The sequence below is a fragment of the Mesocricetus auratus genome, unplaced genomic scaffold (genome assembly GCF_017639785.1).
Source record: "Mesocricetus auratus isolate SY011 unplaced genomic scaffold, BCM_Maur_2.0 Super-Scaffold_100013, whole genome shotgun sequence".
Lineage (NCBI taxonomy): Eukaryota > Metazoa > Chordata > Mammalia > Rodentia > Cricetidae > Mesocricetus > Mesocricetus auratus.
The window spans coordinates 78744071-78763618 of NW_024429196.1; the positions used below are offsets into that span (position 1 = coordinate 78744071).

The 19548-nt window shown below is 47.6% G+C and overlaps 1 protein-coding gene across 7 annotated transcripts in view; it reads left to right on the top strand.

Annotated features, from left to right (window-relative positions):
• Positions 1–19548, top strand: part of Ntrk2 (neurotrophic receptor tyrosine kinase 2) — a 337851-nt gene that overhangs the window by 17182 nt on the left and 301121 nt on the right. For all 7 annotated transcript variants that reach the window (XM_005078411.4, XM_013119299.3, XM_013119298.3 and 4 more), the window contains exons 3-5: positions 12113–12187; positions 12304–12375; positions 17145–17213. In XM_005078411.4, coding sequence (XP_005078468.1) covers positions 12113–12187; positions 12304–12375; positions 17145–17213 — 216 coding nt within the window. The remainder of the gene's footprint in view (positions 1–12112; positions 12188–12303; positions 12376–17144; positions 17214–19548) is intronic.

The following is a 19548-nucleotide window of genomic DNA, read 5'->3' on the forward strand; positions in this document are numbered from 1 at the left end:
CCCTGTGCTACGCCAGGCCAGCGTCCATATGCAGAGGTCTTTGCCGTGTGCGATCCCGGACGTGCACATCGAGCAGCCGGACCCATGCCCGCTTCCACATCTCTTGGCAGCAACCCTTCTACTTTCTGCCATGACTGATGCAGCTAGCTCAGAAATGTGGTTTTTGAATAATCATGTTCCATGAATAAGGGATTTTACACAGGATCTGTTTAAAAGCCGTAGACACAGGTCCCTCCTTCTGCACAGTAACTTCCTCACATCACGGTCGCGCAGCAGCGTCTAACACTTGGGACCACTCCCATGAGCACCCTTGTCGTTTGACCCCGGACCACTCCCATGAGCACCCTTGTCGTTTGACCCCAAGGCGCGGTAGGGAAACCTGGGAATGCTGACCCCCACTCTCGCTACCGCTAGTCGCAAGCCCGTGTGTGCCGCGTAGAGACAGACGCTCACGAAGACCTGAAGTCCTCTCCATTCCCACGTCTCCTTTGACGGTTTTTACTCACCCCTCAATCTCCCTCTGCCTTGCTTGACCTATCCTGAAGCTGGGGCGAGGATATTGGCTCCCAGCCTCTGCCTGTGTGGAGTGACTTGTCTAGCCCAGAGTCCCATGGCTTCCAGAGCTATTCTGTTGTGATTCATGCAGGCTGAAGCGCTCTTCATTGGCTTGTCTTCCTCGGGGATCATCAATGGCACTCACTGGTTTACCTGAAGTAACAGAGAGAGGAGAAGGGATTTAAAATTATGATTCGCCTGGCGGTGGTGGTGCACACCTTTAATCCCAGCACTTGGGAGGCAGAGGCAGGCGGATCTCTGTGAGTTCGAGACCAGCCAGAGCTGTTATACAGAGAAACCCTGTCTTGAAAAACAAACAAACAAAAATACAATTCATGCATAGGCATCAAAGTTTCAAGAAAAGAAGTTGAGGCAGGGTTCTGCTGTGTAGCCCTGGCATACCTGGAACCCTCTAGGTAGACCCAACTTCTGGTGAAATGTTCATTTTGTAATCAGTATGTGTCCTGTAAAATTGTCGTACTCTAAGATCAAGTAATTATGTGTTATGGTCACATACTTTTTAAATGAATAGATACTAGAAACGCAACAAGCAATTCCTCACTAGTTTGAAGAGTTGATGATAAATTTACATAATAAATTTAACAGGGTAAAACCAGGAGAAAACGAGGGATCAAAGACAAGAGAGAGATCAGAGCATCGCCTCCCCCGAATGCTCGGATTAGTTACTACGACTGAGTCCAGCATTTGTCCTCTACTTCCTGGCAGTGAAAAGAAAATCTCATTATCAGGAAGGAGACGGACTCCTAATCCGGCCGGCAAGCAGCTTTGCCGGCACCCTGTTCGGAAAGGAATTTCTTTGCAAGGACAATCGCTACACAGTGCACAGATTTTACAAAGATCCATGGGTGGATGTCAGTTTCTTCTGGAGAAAGCAGGGGCATGACAGCGGCACAGAGTCTGCAGAGGCTAAGGAGGATGGAGAGTTTATCCTCCAGGGGCCAAGCTTGTCATAACCTTAGATTCCGGTTACGGCCCACACAGGATCACACACGTTATAACCTCAGACTCCTGTCACTGCCCACTGGGGTCACGCGTGTCATAAACTCAGACTGCTGTCACCACCTGTTCTGTGCTGAGTGGAGCTCTGACAGGGGCTCTCCTGTGTTGCTTTGAGCTTGTCTTCTCTGATTGGAGCCTAGAAAGTTTTCATCTCTCTGGTTGAATAAGGCCAGATTCTAGTCTATTCTTGCAAACCAGACAAGCAGATGGTGGGGACTGACATCTTTTTACAAAGACTGAGCAGCCCAGGCTGCGTGCTCATCCAGGTGGAAGCCACCCTGCCTGTACTCGAAGATGAGCTGCAAAGGAACCAGCAGGCAAACCCAGGCATGCTGGGAAGCAGCAATGTGACATCCCCAGAATTTGGAGCCACCATGGAGACACAGAGCTGTGCTAACAGGGCAATAGAGGTAGTTTTGGCCGACATGAGCAGCTGTGACCCAGCAGCTTTTGCAGCCATAGGAAAGCTCTCTCTGGCTCCTGTGGTGCTTCCAAACTGAGAGGGCTGTTTCCCCTGTGCACCTGCCAGGATGAATTAGCTGTGAACTGCACCCCCAAATCTCCAAATGAGTTCACTTATGCTTCACGCAAGTTCCCGCTGAACCACTTGTCCCAAATAAATATGCTGGCTTAACCAGGAACTTCAGCAACTCTTTTGCTAATCATTCAGCATTAGGACCATTTTGTCCTCCAGCGGTCATGGTTCAGAGCTATGTCATGCCGCCTGATGAGCCTTGTCCTCCCCTTGGCTGTGCTAGGCTGCTGTGACCTGCCAGAGACAAAGCCTGACGAGGTTAGAGCATGTTCCTTGGAGCCTGGAAATTATCACCAAGAATCTGCTTTTTTAATCCTTCTGGGATTTGTTCACCACCACACGAAGTACTAAATTTATGTTTGGCTGTGTCCATTTGTTCTGTTCCTTCTTAGCGACAGAGGATGTTTCTAGATATTCTGGAAGAAATGAAAAGTGTGCTAATCAGCTTTCTTTGCTCGGACACAGCACCTGAGGCAATGCCATTAGTTAGATGGAGAGAAGGATTATTTTGTAGGTGACGTCGTGGCAGAAAGAGTGTGAGAGGGTGTGCAGAGCAGAGATGCTCCTGACGGGGCTGGCTATCCACAGGGATTGACTCCCTCCAACGAGGCTCCACCTCCCAAGGCTTGCACCACCTTCTTCCAGGCATACTGTAGCTGGAGGCTTTTCTGTGTCCCACCTGGTCCTGAAGCCTCTTATAAAATAATCACTCAGAAGCTTAATAGTAACTAAAATTGTTTGGCAAATGGCTCAGGCTTATTATTAGCTAGCTCTTACACATTAAATGGCCCATTTCTATTGATATGTGTATCACCACGTGTTGTGTGCTTTACTGGGTAATGCTCTGGCATCTTACTCCTCAGGCAACTGCTGGCATCTCTCTCTCTCTCTCTCTCTCTCTCTCTCTCTCTCTCTCTCTCTCTCTCTCTCTCTCTCTCTCTCTCCTTTGTCTTCTTTCTCCCTGTCTCTCTGCTTGGCTTTCCTGCCTAGCCGTATTCTGCCCTGCCATAGGCCAAAGCGGCTTTATCCATTAACCAATGAAAACAACACACGTTTGCACCGTACAGAAGGACGTCCCACACCAGCGTACCCGCTGGCAAACCTTTTGTATTTGGCCTTTGGGGAGATTTCAGAACTGTATCATAACAGGAAGTACTTTGTTGTTTGTAAAGTAAGGTGTTTACTGTCCTTTCTCTGTCATTTTATTGGATGAGGCTCATTTTAGGGATCTCTAGGCAACTCCTGTCAAGGCAGAGTGCATGGGGCATTAATGTCTCAGAGGAGATTAAAACCAAGAATAAATCAGTATCATAAAACCTTGCTAGGAGGCAGTGAAGGAATAGCCAAGGTCAGTCAAGAAGCTACAGGCAGAAATACACTCAGATCCTTAGAGTCAAGAAACTACAGGCAGAAATACACTCAGATCCCTGGAGATCAGTCAAGAAATTACAAGCAGAAATACACTCAGATCCCTGGAGGTGGGGCAGCTAATTGCCCACACGATCTAGAATACTGGAGTAGTTTCATTTATTGTGTCTGGAAGGAGAGGGAGGTACAGATTTACGATATGTAAATTTCTAATTTAAAAGTGTTAGTGACTAGTGAAACATCAAAGGATAAGAGAGAAAGCATGCTGTACTGGGCAGATCAGGATGAGGCATGGCGCCCTAGTCGGGTTTTTATCGTCAGTGTGAGCCAGCCTAGAGCCACCTGGGTGGAAAGCCTCAGCTGAGGAATCCAACCCATGTGAATGGCGCCAGCCCCCTGTGGGCAGCATCGCCCCCTATGGAGGCGGTCCTGGGCTGCACAAGAAAGTTAGCTCAGAGTGAGGCAGCAGAGAGGCAGCCAGCAGCATTCCTCCATCATTTCTGCCTCAAGTTCCTGCTTCAGTTCCTGCCCCAGCTTCCTTACATGGTGGACTGTAAGGACCTGCGAGCCGAAACAAACCTTTCCTACCCTAGGATGCTTTGGGTAGGTGCTTCATCACAGCAACAGAAAGAAGTCAAGACCTCGTGGCTTGCTGCAGCCTTGTGATCTGATTCTAGGATTTGGCACATCACTTGTTGGCTAGATTTTAGTCTTAAATCTGCGTGGGAGACAACGTAGTAACTCTGTTAAGCTTACGTTTTCCTGGTAGATGATGATGTGTTTTTGGTAGGCCTTACGCTACCACCCACAGCTAAGCCTTCTGATGATGGACGGTGCTGTCCCTTGTTGGAAAGCTCCCTGGTGGTCACAGACAGGCTCTTCAGACACTCAGAGAAAGATGCAGAGGGCAATGATTTTTGTCCATTATTACTTGAGGGAACTTTTCTCACTGAAGAGCGCTGAAACACTGCTGAGTCCGTGTGGCTCTGTCGCAGATGTGAGCACTGGAGACGTGTCTCGGGTTGGGCTTACCAGGTTGTCAGTAACTAGCACGGGTACCCAACCTCAGTAGTGCTTAATTAGCCCTCTTTCTCACCATCTCCCATGGCTATTGACACCCTGTCTCCCAACTCTACCGTTGAGCTCTGTTTTATTACAAACTCAACAAAGCCTGGGGGTTGAGAAATGGTTGTATGTCTTATAAAAGATGCTGTGGCAGAGAGAACTCTGTCCGATTGAAGTGTCCCAGCCCATGGCTCCAGGCTTGGTGGCTGGGGCATAGGGGGAGCAGACACTGCACTCAATCTCTGTTGGTCACCATCTATCATCTACCTATTTGGAGGTGAAGCGGCGGGTGTCTGGGGCATCAGGAATTCATACCAGTGTGTTTATGATTTTTTAGGTAGTGTTTATTAAAGAACCTGCACAGGGCCTCTCTTTGTGCTGGGGAGGTCTCCTACTGGGGTTATCTGATGACTGAAAGGAAAATGCAAAGTCACTTAAAATGCCAGGCGTAGCCTTTTGAGGAAGGCTTCAAGTCAAAGCCATCCCCGTGGAGTTTTCTGAATATTAATTCCTCTACTTCTCAAAAATCCACCTTTTCCCTAAGCCCACAGAGAGGAAAGTGTCTTAGCAAAGCCCTAAAAATGTCAGGTTGAGACTGGAGAGCGCCAGGAACAGTGCAAGGTGACACTCTAGACTGACCGCACTTGTGTTTGAGCTGCTTGTCAGCTTTCAAGGCTTGACATCAAAGCCCATACTCCAGCTAAGCTGCCAGTCACTCATATGTGTGTATGCACATATGTGCATTTCCAGTCTGTTCTGCGTCTCCTTTCTTCAAATCTCTGCCCGTGGCAGGTGCTTGCGTCTCTGCCAGGAACCTCCTATGTGTGGCTTATCAAACGCCGTCCACCTGAGAGCATCTGCTGTTCTCTCTCAAGTAGAGTGACTAGAGTCCACTTAAGTATTCACCTGTGGTCACGGAAAAATATATGACGAGTTGGTATGGATCAGCCGTACGTTAGTATTATAATTTCACTTTAAAATTTTAAAATTAAATGTATTCATTTTATGTGTGTGAGTGTTTGCTTGCTTGTATATAAGTGTACCACGGGTGAGCTGGGTGCCTGCAGAGACCAGAAGAGGGTCTCAGATCCCCTGGACCTGCAATTATGTAGCTACTGGGAAGCAGACCCAGGTCCCCCGCAGGGGCTGTCAGCCCCTGATCCGTCTCTCCAGTCCCTAAAGTCACTTTTAAATGGAACACATGTTTCTTTCGAAATTGCCACCCTGGCCTCTCTTTGCTTTGTTTGGTATCTGTAAGACTTCGTTGAGTCTTGCTGTATACGGGCATGCACGTGCGTCTGGCTTCTCCAGATGGAGGGTGTCTGTCTGCATTTGAGAGCAGACAGTTCACGAGTGTTTACTCTATGCTGGAAAATGGCCATATGTGTGACAAACAGGACACCTTACACTCGGGGAGTTCACAGTTCCGGTTGTGGGGTGTCAGATGGGGCGGCAGAAATACAGAATTGTCGGCTCAAGAGGGAGCATTCTTTTCTAAGCCTTAGACACACACTTTGGGGTGCTGGGAGCCCTCACCATGGGGTGGACTCACCACGCCCTGATTTGGAAATGGCACTTTGGGTGCCACCCACCTGCTGCTTGAGGAGTGTTCCAGGCCTGTAATAGATGCTGGGGAATTTTCTGATAGCCCGAGCATGTGGGGTCTGGTTTTTAGGGTAGTTGGGTGGTTGTGAGGTGTGAAAAAGATTGGTAAGGAGCAAGGCTCACCTATCAGGTCCCGAAATGAGTCCTGAACCTGAGGAGGGAGGAAGGTTTGTCATGGACACCCCGAGAGGGCGGAGGCCAGTAGTGACCTGAAGGGTGTGGGGGAGGGGTGAGAGACCTGAGGGCTCAAGGAGCTGAGAGGATTGCTATGGAGCGTCACATTTGAACCATTGGATTGTCCAGTCCTAGTGATTAGAAGGTGGCTGACTGTGAGCCTGCTGGGAGAAACTGTTATGCTGGCCTCCTGTGAAGTCCTGGGAGGCTGGGCTGAAAGGAGGCCCTGGGATAAAAAGCCCCTGGGTTCCCAGCTTTGTAGAATCCTGGGCCCCCCCAGGGATGGGGTGGGGATCAAAGAAGCTGGGGGTTGTCATGGCCAAAGCTCTCACACATCTCTGCCAAATTCCTGGCCCTTGCTATGCTTCCTTGGGAGTTAAGGCCTTTTTGGAAACCAAGACCATGGCCTCAGGGCTCCGCAGCACTTGCCAGGGGCCATGGGGGAAAGAAAGGTCTCTGGGGAGACATGCTGGGGGGGGCTGGAGACCCTCACTGTCAGGTGTAAGTCACCAGGAGGTAGTGCAAGGCTCACAAGGGGCCATCTGCAGACCTAGGAACCTAGGTCAGCTGGCTGTGTCCCCAGGCCCTGGAGAAGCTCGGGATGGGGGGGGGGCAGGCTTTCTGCAGTGGGTTTCACTCCATGGCTGTCTCTACCCCTGTTTCTTCTCCTCTCTTCCTCCTCTTCCTGTTTGGGCTCCTTCACTTCCCTCCTTCGCCGTCCCCTACATCCCTCTCTCCTCTCCTTTCCTCCTCGTGAAGCGGAAAAACTTCTCATAGGAACATCCTCCACTGGCTGGGATTAAGAGCCGATGCCACGTCTTTTGTCTCTTACAAATCTTCTCTCTTTATAAAAAGAACTAGGGCCTCGATTTAATCAGATAAACCACATAACAGCTTGTTTATTCATCCTAAGCCCTTTCTCCCTGCCCTAGGTAACCTTCATCGCCTTCAGTTTCTGACACTTTGCACACACACTGCAAACACTAGTGGTGTCATTAAGCTTGTAAGTGAGTTGTTTCGAATGTGTCTATCAGTGTATAATTTTGATGCCTTCAACACTTTGCATGGAGATGTCTTTCTGCATATATATACATGTATGTATATATATAACTGATTTAGTATATTTTACTTCATAAAGTTCCTGTTATCTTTATGGGTGCATATTTTCTGGCTTCTGACTCTATTGTAACATCCGTTTGATTGTTTTAAAATCCCTCCTCCTCTTCTTTGGATAAAGTCTCCCTAGATAACACAGGGTGGTTTTGAACTAGAAACTCTCCCGCCTCCCCTCCTGTGTGCTGGAATCCCAGGAAAGCAGCAACACAACCACATGAGCATTCCTTCATCTGCTCTCTTGTGCATATGTGTGAGAACTTCTCTGGGGTGTTACCTACTCGTAGAATTGTTGGACCTCACACGGTACCAGCTTATAATTCTGCGGAATGCTGGCACTGTGCCCTTCAGAGTGGTTATTCCCAGTCACACCCTTCTTGATAGCGTGAGGGAGTTCCCCATGTCATTAGCAAGGAGTCAGTGTCAGATGTTAGACACCTGGGCAGTCTAGTGGGGACAGAAAAATATGACAGTGTTGATTTGTTTGTGTGTTTCAGAATCCCAGAGGGTGAGTAGCTTCCTGTGGGGATCCTGGCCCCTTTGGTGTCCCTCTGTGGATTGCCTGGAAGTCTCCCTCACTGGTTCCCCTCTACTTACAATTCCTTACTTGGTGGTAACTAAGCAGAATTACCCTTCTCTTTTTTATATTTATTTATTTTTATTTTTTGCATGTGAGTGTTTTTCCTGCATGTATTTCTGTGCACCATGAGCATGCCTCATGCCAACGGAGGCCAGAAGAGGGCACTGGATACCCTGGAACTGGGGTTACAGAGCGTTGTAGGCCAGGATGAGGGTGCTGGCAACCGAGTCTGTGTCTTCAGGAAGAACAGCCAGTTCTAAGCAGAACTTCGTAGGGGTAGATGACATGGGTAATTTACAGCTAGAAGCTGGGCAGTGGACTTTACTTAGATAAGAACCAGGAGCAACCTTAGCATTAACTGCTAGGTGTGCTTTGCCCACTCAGGACACAGTCTGTCTCTTTGATCAGGGCCATGTAACCCAGCATTCCTTTCTTCACACTCTATGGCCATTTTTATAATATCGAATGGCCTTTGAGAAAAACTGATCTGGTGTTAGGTCCACGAACAGCCATCCTTTGCTGTGCCGGATGCTGCTCACTGTGTCCTGAATAGTGTGCATGAATCAGTGACAAAACGGGTCCTCTTGTTTTCTTGAGTATTTGCAGCCAAAGAACTTAAAAATAAAAATTAGACAATTCTAGCAAGTCAGTGTTTTTGATTTTTGTTTTGTTTCGTTTTGTTTGAGACAGGATCTCACCATGTAGCTCTCACTGTCCTGGAACTCATTTATGTATGTCAGACTGGTCTCAAGCTTGCAGAAATCTCCACTTGCCTCTACTTCTCAGGGACTGGGATGAAAGGCGTGCCCCACCATGCCTGGCTAAATCGGTGCTTTTTTAACCTTAATTTTTTACCTCATTGTCATGTTGTCTCTGCTTTCTTTGTGCTCATTTTGTTTTACTGAGCACAGCTGGGTCACATGTAATCTAAGCTCTGGGCTAAAACGGAATAAACAATTAAAAATGGCACAAACAACCAAGAGAAAGGTTGAAGCGAAGATAAATGTTTTGGCTGTGGATGTTGCTCAGATGCCTACCCAGGGTGTTGAGTGTTTTGCCTGATCAGGGAGAATGCAGTGATGACCCCTACAGAGAGGAAAGCAATGGAAAGGGTTCAGAAGGATGGCTGGCACCGTGCTAACTCAGGCGCACGGAAAGGTGGGCTTGTCCCATGCCCCAGTGGCGAGTCCAAAGAAGCCTCCCCCACTGATCCTTCCGTCCCTGCTGCTGGGGCACAAAGAGAATGCTAAAAATACTTACACTCTGGAATCCAGGTCTTAGTGTAGCTCGCTGAGGAGAATGGGGTCACTGTGGTCTTACTGAAAATGTTAGTGCAATGAAATTCTTGGAAGAGCCGTCTCCAAAATGTGATGATTTTGAAACATTTCTTAAATTTTGATGTCAAAAATTGAGCGTTTCAGTTCAGGTCTTGAACTATTATTTCCTTCTTCTGTGGTGGATAGGAAGAGGAAGGACTAGCCACACTTTCTGTCTTGTGTCCTGTGAAGGGCTGGATTAGGAGTCTGAGAGTTTGGGAAGTGGTTGGCCTGTTTTGAAGACTCGGTTTCTGATGTAGTGTTTGTGCGGCTCCCTTTAAAGTGATTTTCATATTGGTGTCATTTATATACACAGTCATTCAATTTTAATTTTAATGTGTCCTAATTCTGTCCTATCATTTCTTCTTGTGTGTGTGTGTGTGTGTGTGTGTGTGTGTGTGTGTGTGTATCTCTGTGTGGTCTATCTGTACATATGTGCGAGGGCAGAGGGCACGCTTACCTCTGTGTGCTTGTGTGGAAACCAGAGCTCAACTTTGGATATCTTTCTCTATTGTGTTCTATCTTGCTTTTTCAGGCACAGTCTCTCACTGAACCTGGAGCTAGCTATTTCAGTCAGACTGACTGGCCAAGCAGGCCATGGGATTGGCTTGTCTCCATACCCACAGAATTAGGGTTACAGGTGCACACCCCCAACTTTCATGTGGGTTCTAGAGATAAACTCAGTCTCTCATGCCTCCACAGCAAGCTCTTTACCCTCTCCTCAGCCCTAATTTGCCCAAGTTATTACTATTCATCTTACCATTTTCTTTTGCCTATTGGGTAGGGACTGATAGAGATTCTGGGTGATGTTATGTGTCATTACTCAAGACATTTATTTCATTTTAACTCATTATTAGTGGAAGAGCTATATGTTTGGCTCTAGTGGATTAATTAACATGTTATACATCTTAATGTTTTTCAAAGAGGACAACGGAAGATTTACCATGACTCCTGCAGTACTTTTGTAACTGCCTATCGATCCTCCATCATCCATCCATCTATACATACATTCATTTGTCTATATCCAAATACATGCTCAATCTAGCCATCACCCATCCATCCATCCACCCGTCCACCCACCCACCCACCTATCAGTATCTACCAATTCATCATCCATCCACCCATCCATTCACCCATCCATCCATCCATCCATCCATCCATCCATCCATCCATCCACCCACCCATCCATCCATCTATCCGCCCATCCATCCACCCATCCATCTATCAGTATCCACCAATTTATCATCCATCCACCCACCCATCTATCCATCTATCCGCCCATCCATCCACCCATCATTCATCCACCCATCCATCTATCCATCTGCTCATCCATCCATCCACCCATCCGCCCATCCATCTATCCATCCATCTACCCATCCACCCATCATCCATCCACCCATCCATTCACCCATCCATCCACCCATTTGCCCATCCATCCATCCATCCATCCATCCACCCATCATCCATCCATCCATCCATCCATCCATCCATTATCCACCCATTTATTATCCGTACATCATTCGCCTCTCATCCATTCATCTGTCATCTATATATCATATATCTATTTATCATCCACCTATCCATCATCTATGTACTGCCTTCTTTGTTTAACCTTGGAGCTGTGATGCATATCAAGAATTATAGAAACAATTCTGTTTTCAAAAGGATTGTGACCTAAGAACATAGAGATAGGTTCTTAAATAGCTATCACACAAAGCAGAGCACAAAAATCTCCAGGATGGTAGTTTTAATGGTTCTATGTTTGCACTATTTGGTGACTTTATTGATTGCACATGACAGAAATCCAGATCAAATAGGTTAGTAATGTCTGTTTCAGAAATTGCCAGATCCAAAGACCCAGGTAGTATTTTGAGGACATTGCTCCTTTTTACGTCTCATTAGCTCTCTTCCTGTTGACTTCATTCTTGGATGGCCTCTTCCTTGTGATAGAAAATTTACCTGCTGGAAGCCCTAGGCTTGTGTTATTCTTCAGCTATGAGTCTAGAGAACGAGAAAGACCCAACACCCCTGTCCCAGGATTCTTAGTGTTAAATCTTAAGGGAGAGTTTCACTGAAGTCACATGCATGTCTGTCAGCCAATCATCATGGCCAAGGGACTATTCTGTCATTAGCCAGAGTCCTTGTTAACTCCTATATTTATGAGCCTTGGGGGCTGGGGAGGAAAGATAGTTTCCTACTGAGACTTCACTAGGGCCACCTGGGGCTTGTGGAATGTGGTTCATCAAAGGAAATATTGGAATTGTTGCTGACAAAGGCAGAAGGAGAGAATGCTGGCCAAGCAAAGCACAGGAGGGAGATGTGGGGGAAATGCACTTCCTGTTTTAGAAGATAAAAGGAGGAAGTGACTGTGTCTCCTGGAATGTGCAGAACCGTGACTTTTCTTACACCTCAGGACACATTTTCACCTTTGAATAGTGGTGGTACCTTTAAAAGGGGAGGAAAACCGAAAAATTTAGGCAGGAAAGTGATAAATGATGAGGCGTTTGGTGAAATCTGGTCAATTTAATTGTTGCCTTCACTGGAAAGAAAGGGTTGGAGGGGTCTAGAGGCAGCTGGTGGAATGGGGGGCGGTGACATGATCAAAATAAATTGTACTAAGTTCTCAAAGAGCCAACAACAGATCATAAAAGGAGACTATAACTGTGTGGTGCCGAAGGGACTCCTGGGACTCCTTGGTAAGGTTGCGTGGAAGTTACCCGTTATTCCGTGTTCTCCCCTGCATTCTGAGTCACCCCCATTTTCCTTTCTGCTTTGTTACAGTTTCATTGCAAATCAGAAAAGGCTAGAAATCATCAATGAAGACGACGTTGAAGCTTATGTGGGACTGAAAAGCCTGTGAGTACTCACCACTCATGTACATTACCTCGGAGCCTTTCTTGCGTTCTGCTGTGGTCGGGTAGGTGACTTGCTGCTTAGCTCTAACGTGAATGCCCGTTATGTGTCTTCTGCAGGACAATTGTGGATTCTGGGTTAAAATTTGTGGCTTACAAGGCATTTCTGAAGAACAGCAACCTTCAGCACGTGTGAGTAGAGAGTGATCCTGCTCGTTTATTCAGTGTTTTCTCACTGTTGTTGAGTTTCATCCTCTACTAGCTCTAACCTTCTCTCTGGTAGTTAGTGTCATTCTGATAACAGCTTAGGGGCGTTCACGTCAACTCTGTTGATTTCGGAACGGCTTTGGGGTGCTTAGAACAGCCTGTTCATTCCCTTTTGTGAATTTCTGGGCCGTTTCCATTTTGGACAGAGCGCTGGGCCAACGGCAAGGACTCTGATGTGAAAATGATGTCCTTGTACAGAGGTCTTGATTCTTTTCCTTGGAATGAGACATACTCCCTGGAAGACATCAAGCTAAGTAATCAAGACATGGACTTGGCCTTGGACAGCTTGGGGAAATAAAAATTACTAATGTTTTTCCCCTTATGGTAGGGCTGTTTGAGCCTCCGTTTTCTTAACAGCATGGGCCTTGGGTTGATAAAAATGGAGGGAAAAAAATCAATCACTGGACAAGCTACAGGTTCAGATGACTCTTAATAGTATGGACTGCTTCCCCCAAGTCACGCTGGTATTTTGTTGACTGACATCAATTGGAAATGCAGGAGATAAGCATTATTATATGGCTTTCTGGTAAGTCCCCTCAATGATACCAGTTAAGTCAATAAATTATGGGCTTCCTGAGATATCCTATTAAATAGATCGCCCAAAAGACTAAAATGTCCACGGTCCCTCCCCAGACTCAGATTCCCTCACACTGTCAGTTTCAGGTGGGATCAGTCTGCTGGCTGGCTGTCATTTGTGTTCCTGGGGACCAGCTTCTCCTTGCAATGATAACGTCAGCATTTCACAGTTTGCTGTTTACCTGCCGGGTCTCACCCAGATGTCTCTTGGGTAGAATGGTGTCTATACTCCCAGCACACAGGCAAAACTCCAGAGCGAGGGAGCTGTGGGACTTACCCAGTGGCCAACTCCTCAGCATGTTCTTAGGACAGGAATAAAGGAGATAAGATTTCTGCCATTGCTATCATCTTGCAACATCTGTCCCTTCTCCCTTCCCCGGGGAACACGGTTCCCGGCCTGATTTCCATGCCGGTTATTAAAGAATTCATTGTCTTAGAGCAGCCTGCCTGGTTCACTCTGTGGAGATGTGTTGATATTACTGAAGACCTTAATTTCATAAAGTCATTATCATGAGTTCATATTTTATATGTGACAGGAATAATGAAGTCACTTTGTAAGATGTAAAACACTCTGCAAAGCCAGAACAAAACTCTGGGCACATTTTAAAAACACATCCCCTTGAAACACTTCTTGACAGCCTGTCTGGATTGGTTTGCTGGGGCAAACCTGGTGTGTTGGTAGCCCTTGGTGGCACAGACGGGACAGCAGGATAAGAATGGAGAAATGCTCCGCTGCACTCGCTCAGAAGTAATTAATGACCTTAATAGTTCAGTTTTTGAATTTTCATTGCAAATGACCTTAGACCTTTAATCGCTCAGCAGTTGCTTTGTGTACTCTTGGGGGATTGATGCTCCCATTATAATATGAACAGTGGGCCACGGCCAATTGTAATTCTATTGATAGCCCTTGTGTGTGTGGTTTGTGTGTGTGTGTGTGTGTGTGTGTGTTATAGGATATGTTTCTGTGCTATGCTATAGGATAATTTTAATGGTGCCCTAGCTCGCACATCCATAAAGTCATGTATCTGGTCCTGCCTCTTGACGTGGTCTTATTTAAACTAGGAAACTAAAGAGGGGGTAGATATTCTATGTAGCTTCCTTAGCAGACAACAAGCAGGAGCCAATAACTGATCAGACTTCAAAACCTTTATTGATTTGTGTAGTGGCTACTATCCAGCAGTATGGCGTGAAGAAATGAGGCAAGGGTAGGCGTTCACAGAGCGGTGGCGTGTCAGCGAGCTTCGTGCTCCCTCGTGAAGAAGGGGGCCTCTCCCCAGTCACAGAATGAGGCTGAACCAGGCAGCCTGCCGTGGACGATGGGAAGGTGCCAGTTCCAGCATCTGCCTTCCGTCCCAGCCTCTGCCTGGGTCTGAGGACCCTGGGGGTCATCTTGTTGTCCCTGGATGTCCTGAGTGCAAACTACACTGACCTCGATTATCAATAAAGAAATGTGTGCACTAAGCTGTCCCTCTCCAGTCCCAGGCTCGCCTGACAACCCCTCTGGGGTCCCTCACCCACGCAGCAATGTGGGAAAGTGCCCCTTGGACTTTGGGGAACTTCAGCGGGGAACCCTGGCTCATCCTTGCCTCAGCTTGCCTGGTCCATGTTGGTTAGCCCCACACAGCCACCTCCAGAGCTCTGAATGTATGCCTAGGTACCTCTGATTGCTGCCCAGACCCTAAAACCCTCAAGGACTGTGAGAAAGGCCAGCATGTGTGTTTTCCAGGGGCTTTGCCGAGGTGCTAATTATGCTCTTAACAGAGTTTTACAATCAAACAGTAAGAGGATTGTTGGTTTTTTTTTTCCCCCTTCCTTCTTCCTCCTTTTTGGCTTTTGGCCCCTTTCCTAAGTATGCTTCATAAAACTCATCTTGTTCTTTGGCCGGTAACCCTGCTCTGCACTGTGCTGCTGGGAGCCCAACAGAGCAGCTGCTTCCAGGGAGGGCAGAATGGAGCTGAGGGGGTGGGGTGGCTGCTCCATAGGGCAGAATGGAGCCAATGCGGGGATTGTTCCACAGGGCAGCATGGGACTGATGGGGGTGGGGGTGGCTGTTCCATAGGGCCTGCCTCCCCCCTCCTTGTCCCCCTCCTTCCCTGTTTTTAACTTATCTTGGAAAGAGGGAAGAACGTATTTTTTTTCCTTTGGTTTCATTTCTTCAGAGGGATTGGGATTTGTGACAAATATGAGCGTACCTGCCTGCGCCTTAAGACAGGCGTAGACTTTTTAATGGGATGCGCTCCACTGAAGCCCATCTTCAGCTCGTGTTCCAAAAGAAAAGACTTACACGGGAAGTCTAAAACTTCCCAGTGGATTATACTTTCATGTAGGACACCACTTGTTATGATAAAGCTGGGTGGGGGGCAATTTGGCAAAGTCCATGGTAGGCGATGGTGACCATGGCAGGGGTCAAACACACCAGGCAGACGGGGCTCAAGTGAGAAGTTTGGGGAAAGAGGTAAAGAGACACAGACACACAGACAGACAGACAGACAGACAGACACACACACACACAGAGAGAGAGAGAGAGAGAGAGAGAGAGACAGAGACAGAGACAGAGACAGAGACAGAGACAGAGACAGAGACAGAGACAGAGACAGAGAGAGAAGACAGAAGAGAAGAGGGAGACAGGAAAACTCCTGTCTGCCCCAGGGGAATAGCAGGGAAAGAGAGCGAAAGTGGGCGGGGTCTTTCTTTTAAAGGGGTCCTTTGCACCTGCTTGCAGACTATGTAGTCATGGGCTGTCCCGCGTGCTGCCTGAGTGCATTCTGCCAGGTGACAGGGGCAGGCCAGCGTAACGCTGGAATCCCTACACCGTTTCCTGTGGGTGTGCACCAGTGTAAAGTGGTGTAAGTGTAGAAGGCAGGGCGCATCCTGCTGTCGGTTGGGGTTCAGGTGGCTGGAGATCTCTGTGAGGAGGTCCACCGGATGGACACCCACCTTGTTTTTCCTTTTCTTCCTTTCTTTTTTTTTCTTCTGGTTTTTCGAGACAAGGTTCTCTGTGCGGCTTTGGAGCCTGGCCTGGAACTCACTCTGTAGACCAAGCTGGCCTTGAACTCACAGAGATCCTCCTGCCTCTGCACCCATTCTTGAGATAGGAGAAGACACACCTTTCTCCATTGACCGGCTCTCACGGTTGCTAGCTCATGATTTCTCTTCCCGGGCTTGGGTCTCTCTCTGAAGATGACTGTTCACACAGACCAGAAAGCACTTCCACTGAGAATCACTGGGCTGACTGAGCGTACTGGCCTCAGGTCAGGGCCAGGATTACTGTCGCTATCAGACATTATATCTCATTCACTCGAAGCAGAATTTAAACAGCAAACAAACTTAGCTGCCAGGGTGATGGCTGGGAATTTCCCGCCCCCATGATCATGGCATAGATCACTGGAAATGCCCACCCACCTGACAGAATCGCATATTTGGAGCACACCAGGAGACTCATCAGGTCTTTCATTGTTATTGTTTTTTGTTGCATATATATTTGCCACGGATAAAGCATCTTTCCACTGGTTTATGTAAATCTGAAGATACCGTGTTTCTGGGGGGTTCAGGATAAAGCCTGACAACATACCCCGTTCCCCAATTTTCATCCTGCCTTCTTCGTAGAGTTACTTGCTTGTTGAGGCCGTCTGTGAATGACCTCACCGGGACCACTTCAGACAGCGCGGGTGGTCTTTCCCGAAAGACAGTTGATACTCTGTGTCTATCCCACACTCTGTTTGCCTTGCCACGTGCCTCAGGATGTTCAAGATGCTCCTTAGTCAGAAAGCTTTTGTGTTCTTGTGAGCTTGCGATGTTTAAAACCTCAGGACCTCCACCAGGCAGAGAACTGGACTTCCAGTCGCCATGTGAGATGTGAGCATTGGGGTGAAATAAGAATATTAAAAATAGACTCCACGAAGCACACACTATCCTTTCACAGCATGTAGAAGCCACAAGAGAGGCAGCGAACCCAGGAAGTTATCTTTCCGGGTAAAAGCCACGATTGGAGTACAGTATGATATTTGACATTGTATGTAGTATATGCAAGTGATGTTTGAAAACAAAGTCTTTATTCGAACACATCATTCAGAAACCATGACCTTATGAATTCACACCGTGTATCTGATTTCTTTCAGTAATTTCACAAGAAACAAGCTGACCAGTTTGTCGAGGAAGCATTTCCGACACCTTGACCTCTCTGATCTGTAAGTAATGATTTTGTCTGGCATTTGGGGGAAAATTTTCAAACGGAAGGATAATTAGGTATTTTTTTTCAAATGAGTACCATTGCAAGTTTATGTTGCATCAGAATTGTTGAAAAATGACTTCTCTAGTTTTGCCCCAATTGTGTAATTAAAATCTCAATCTCAATTATATGTCATTATGATCAGTTGAATGTTTTTACATAAATAATTTATTTTCTAATAGAGGAAAAGGGGAAAAAACAGCAGGGAGTTTTGTGTTAAAGTGGCTTTATATTTCATCTCATCTGGCTCCTGTTTTATCCAAGCCCCCAAATAAAGCAAGTTCATCAAAGAGGAAATTATAGCAGAAGAAATCATTCCAGCTTTGTCCGTCAGCCTCAGCCAGCGTAGACTTGGGTGTGGCCGGCGTGGCCGAGAGTTCATTCTCCGCCCCTGCCATCTCTGGAAGCTTTTCTTTTCGGTCCACCTCTGTGCTCAGTATTTATCCGTGTGACCTAGTTTCCTCTGCTGTAAAAGGATAGAACTGGACTCCGATGGTGTTCATTTCTGGGTGCAATGGCCACAAGGCAAGTATACGAATGGCTGCCATTGCTGTAGGGAGGTGCTTGAAGGATCTCCAAGGACTGGTGAGGCTGGAAGGACAGGCCTTGGAGGTTAGGGAGAACCACTAGCATAAACCACTTAAAAATATCCGTTCTCCATATTTACCTTCTCTGGGAGAGTCAGGAATGTGAGGCAGGACGGGTGTCATCACATATCCAGACCTGAAGGGGAAGCCAGGGTTCTTAGTGAGGTTTCCCAGCTCAGGGCAGGGGAGGTGAGTTCCAGGACCACTGCCCTGTCTACTCCCCAGCACCAGAGAGGTGGGATAAGCCTGGGCCCTGTTCCCATCTGGGGGGGGTGGTTCCTGTCCCCACCTTTGCTGTTGTGCCAGACTGTGACAGGGCTAAGAGGTGACTTGGGCTCTGAGTACCAGGATGAAGCCCCCTAGAGAAGGAACCACAATGGAGCCCCAGCCTCCAAGGCAGACGTGTGAGAAGGTTGTCCGCGAGCGTGTGTGACAGAGCTGGGACTGACTTCTGGGGTTCAGTGTATGTGATGGGGGTGTGGGCAGGGGCAGTGTGGGGAGAGTTAAGGCTCTGGACTAGAAGATTGGAGAAGAAACTGGGGGTGATGTCATGGTCCTCAGATTAATGCCAGAAGAAGGAGTGCTCATTGGATTAGGCGCCCAGGATGAGACACGCGCTGCATCTTCCTGTACAGAGGGCGAGCCTTCCCTAAGTTCCTGGGCATCATGCAGGCAGGAGGCTTCCTCCAGCGGAGAGTCACGGCTCTACAAAGCAGGAAGGGGCTGCATGGTGAAAGTCTTTGACAACTGGCAATTATTTGGAGTAAACTGACTTCAGGGAGTCAAAGCACACTGGTTTTTGTTTTCCTTAAGTTATTCTAAATTGATACTAGTTGTGTATTTCTCTGGAGCACAGTATGATATTTGACATTGCATGTAGTGTATGAAGATACGTGTGTATCTTTTATACTGATACACTGATTATATATGTGTATATATATATATAAAATCTCAAATATTCAACACTCAAGATACTTCCTCCCACCTCTTTGGAAATATAAATTACTGCTTAGCAGCCCTGCTGCACTGCAGAGTGCTGTGACTTCCTTTGTCTAGCTGTGGCTTTGTACCCGGTTGGCCAGTCTCCATCACGCCCTCCCCACCACCGTTCCCGGCTCCCAGAAACCACCATCCTACACCTTATGCCTATGGGACCAGTTTAACTAGCTCCACATGTGAGTGAGGACGTGCCCGCCATGTGCCCTTCTGCCCCCTCGGCGTTTCGGACGCCGGGGAGAAGGCGTGACACCTGAAAGGCAGGTGTGTGACACGGAGCGGGCACGCCTGCCCAGCGCCTTGTTCAATGGGTGCCAGCGGTGTGTGGGTTACCAGCCAGAGTGAAGGGAAGAGCATTTGAGTCTGGGATCCCGTCCTTTAGTGGGAGAGGTGGGAGACTCAGCAAACCCGGGCAACCGTCACGGGAAGAAAAGGGAGCCAGCTCTCCTGTCCGTGCTGAGTGGACACGCGAACACCCTGGTTCAGAACTGAGGCATCTTTCCCATGTCTCCCCCCTTCCTGGCTTATTTGATCACAGCCTCATTTCAGAAAGACGTTTGCTGTTTGCGTACTCAGAACTCTAGGAAGCACCCTGGGTGACTGGAGTTTGAGCCGAGGGTGGGTCTTTTCCTACCCGCTAATTATCGTCTCGTAGCATCAAATACTACTCCAATATGTTGGCAGGATGCTGGGAGGTAGGAGGGCAGACAC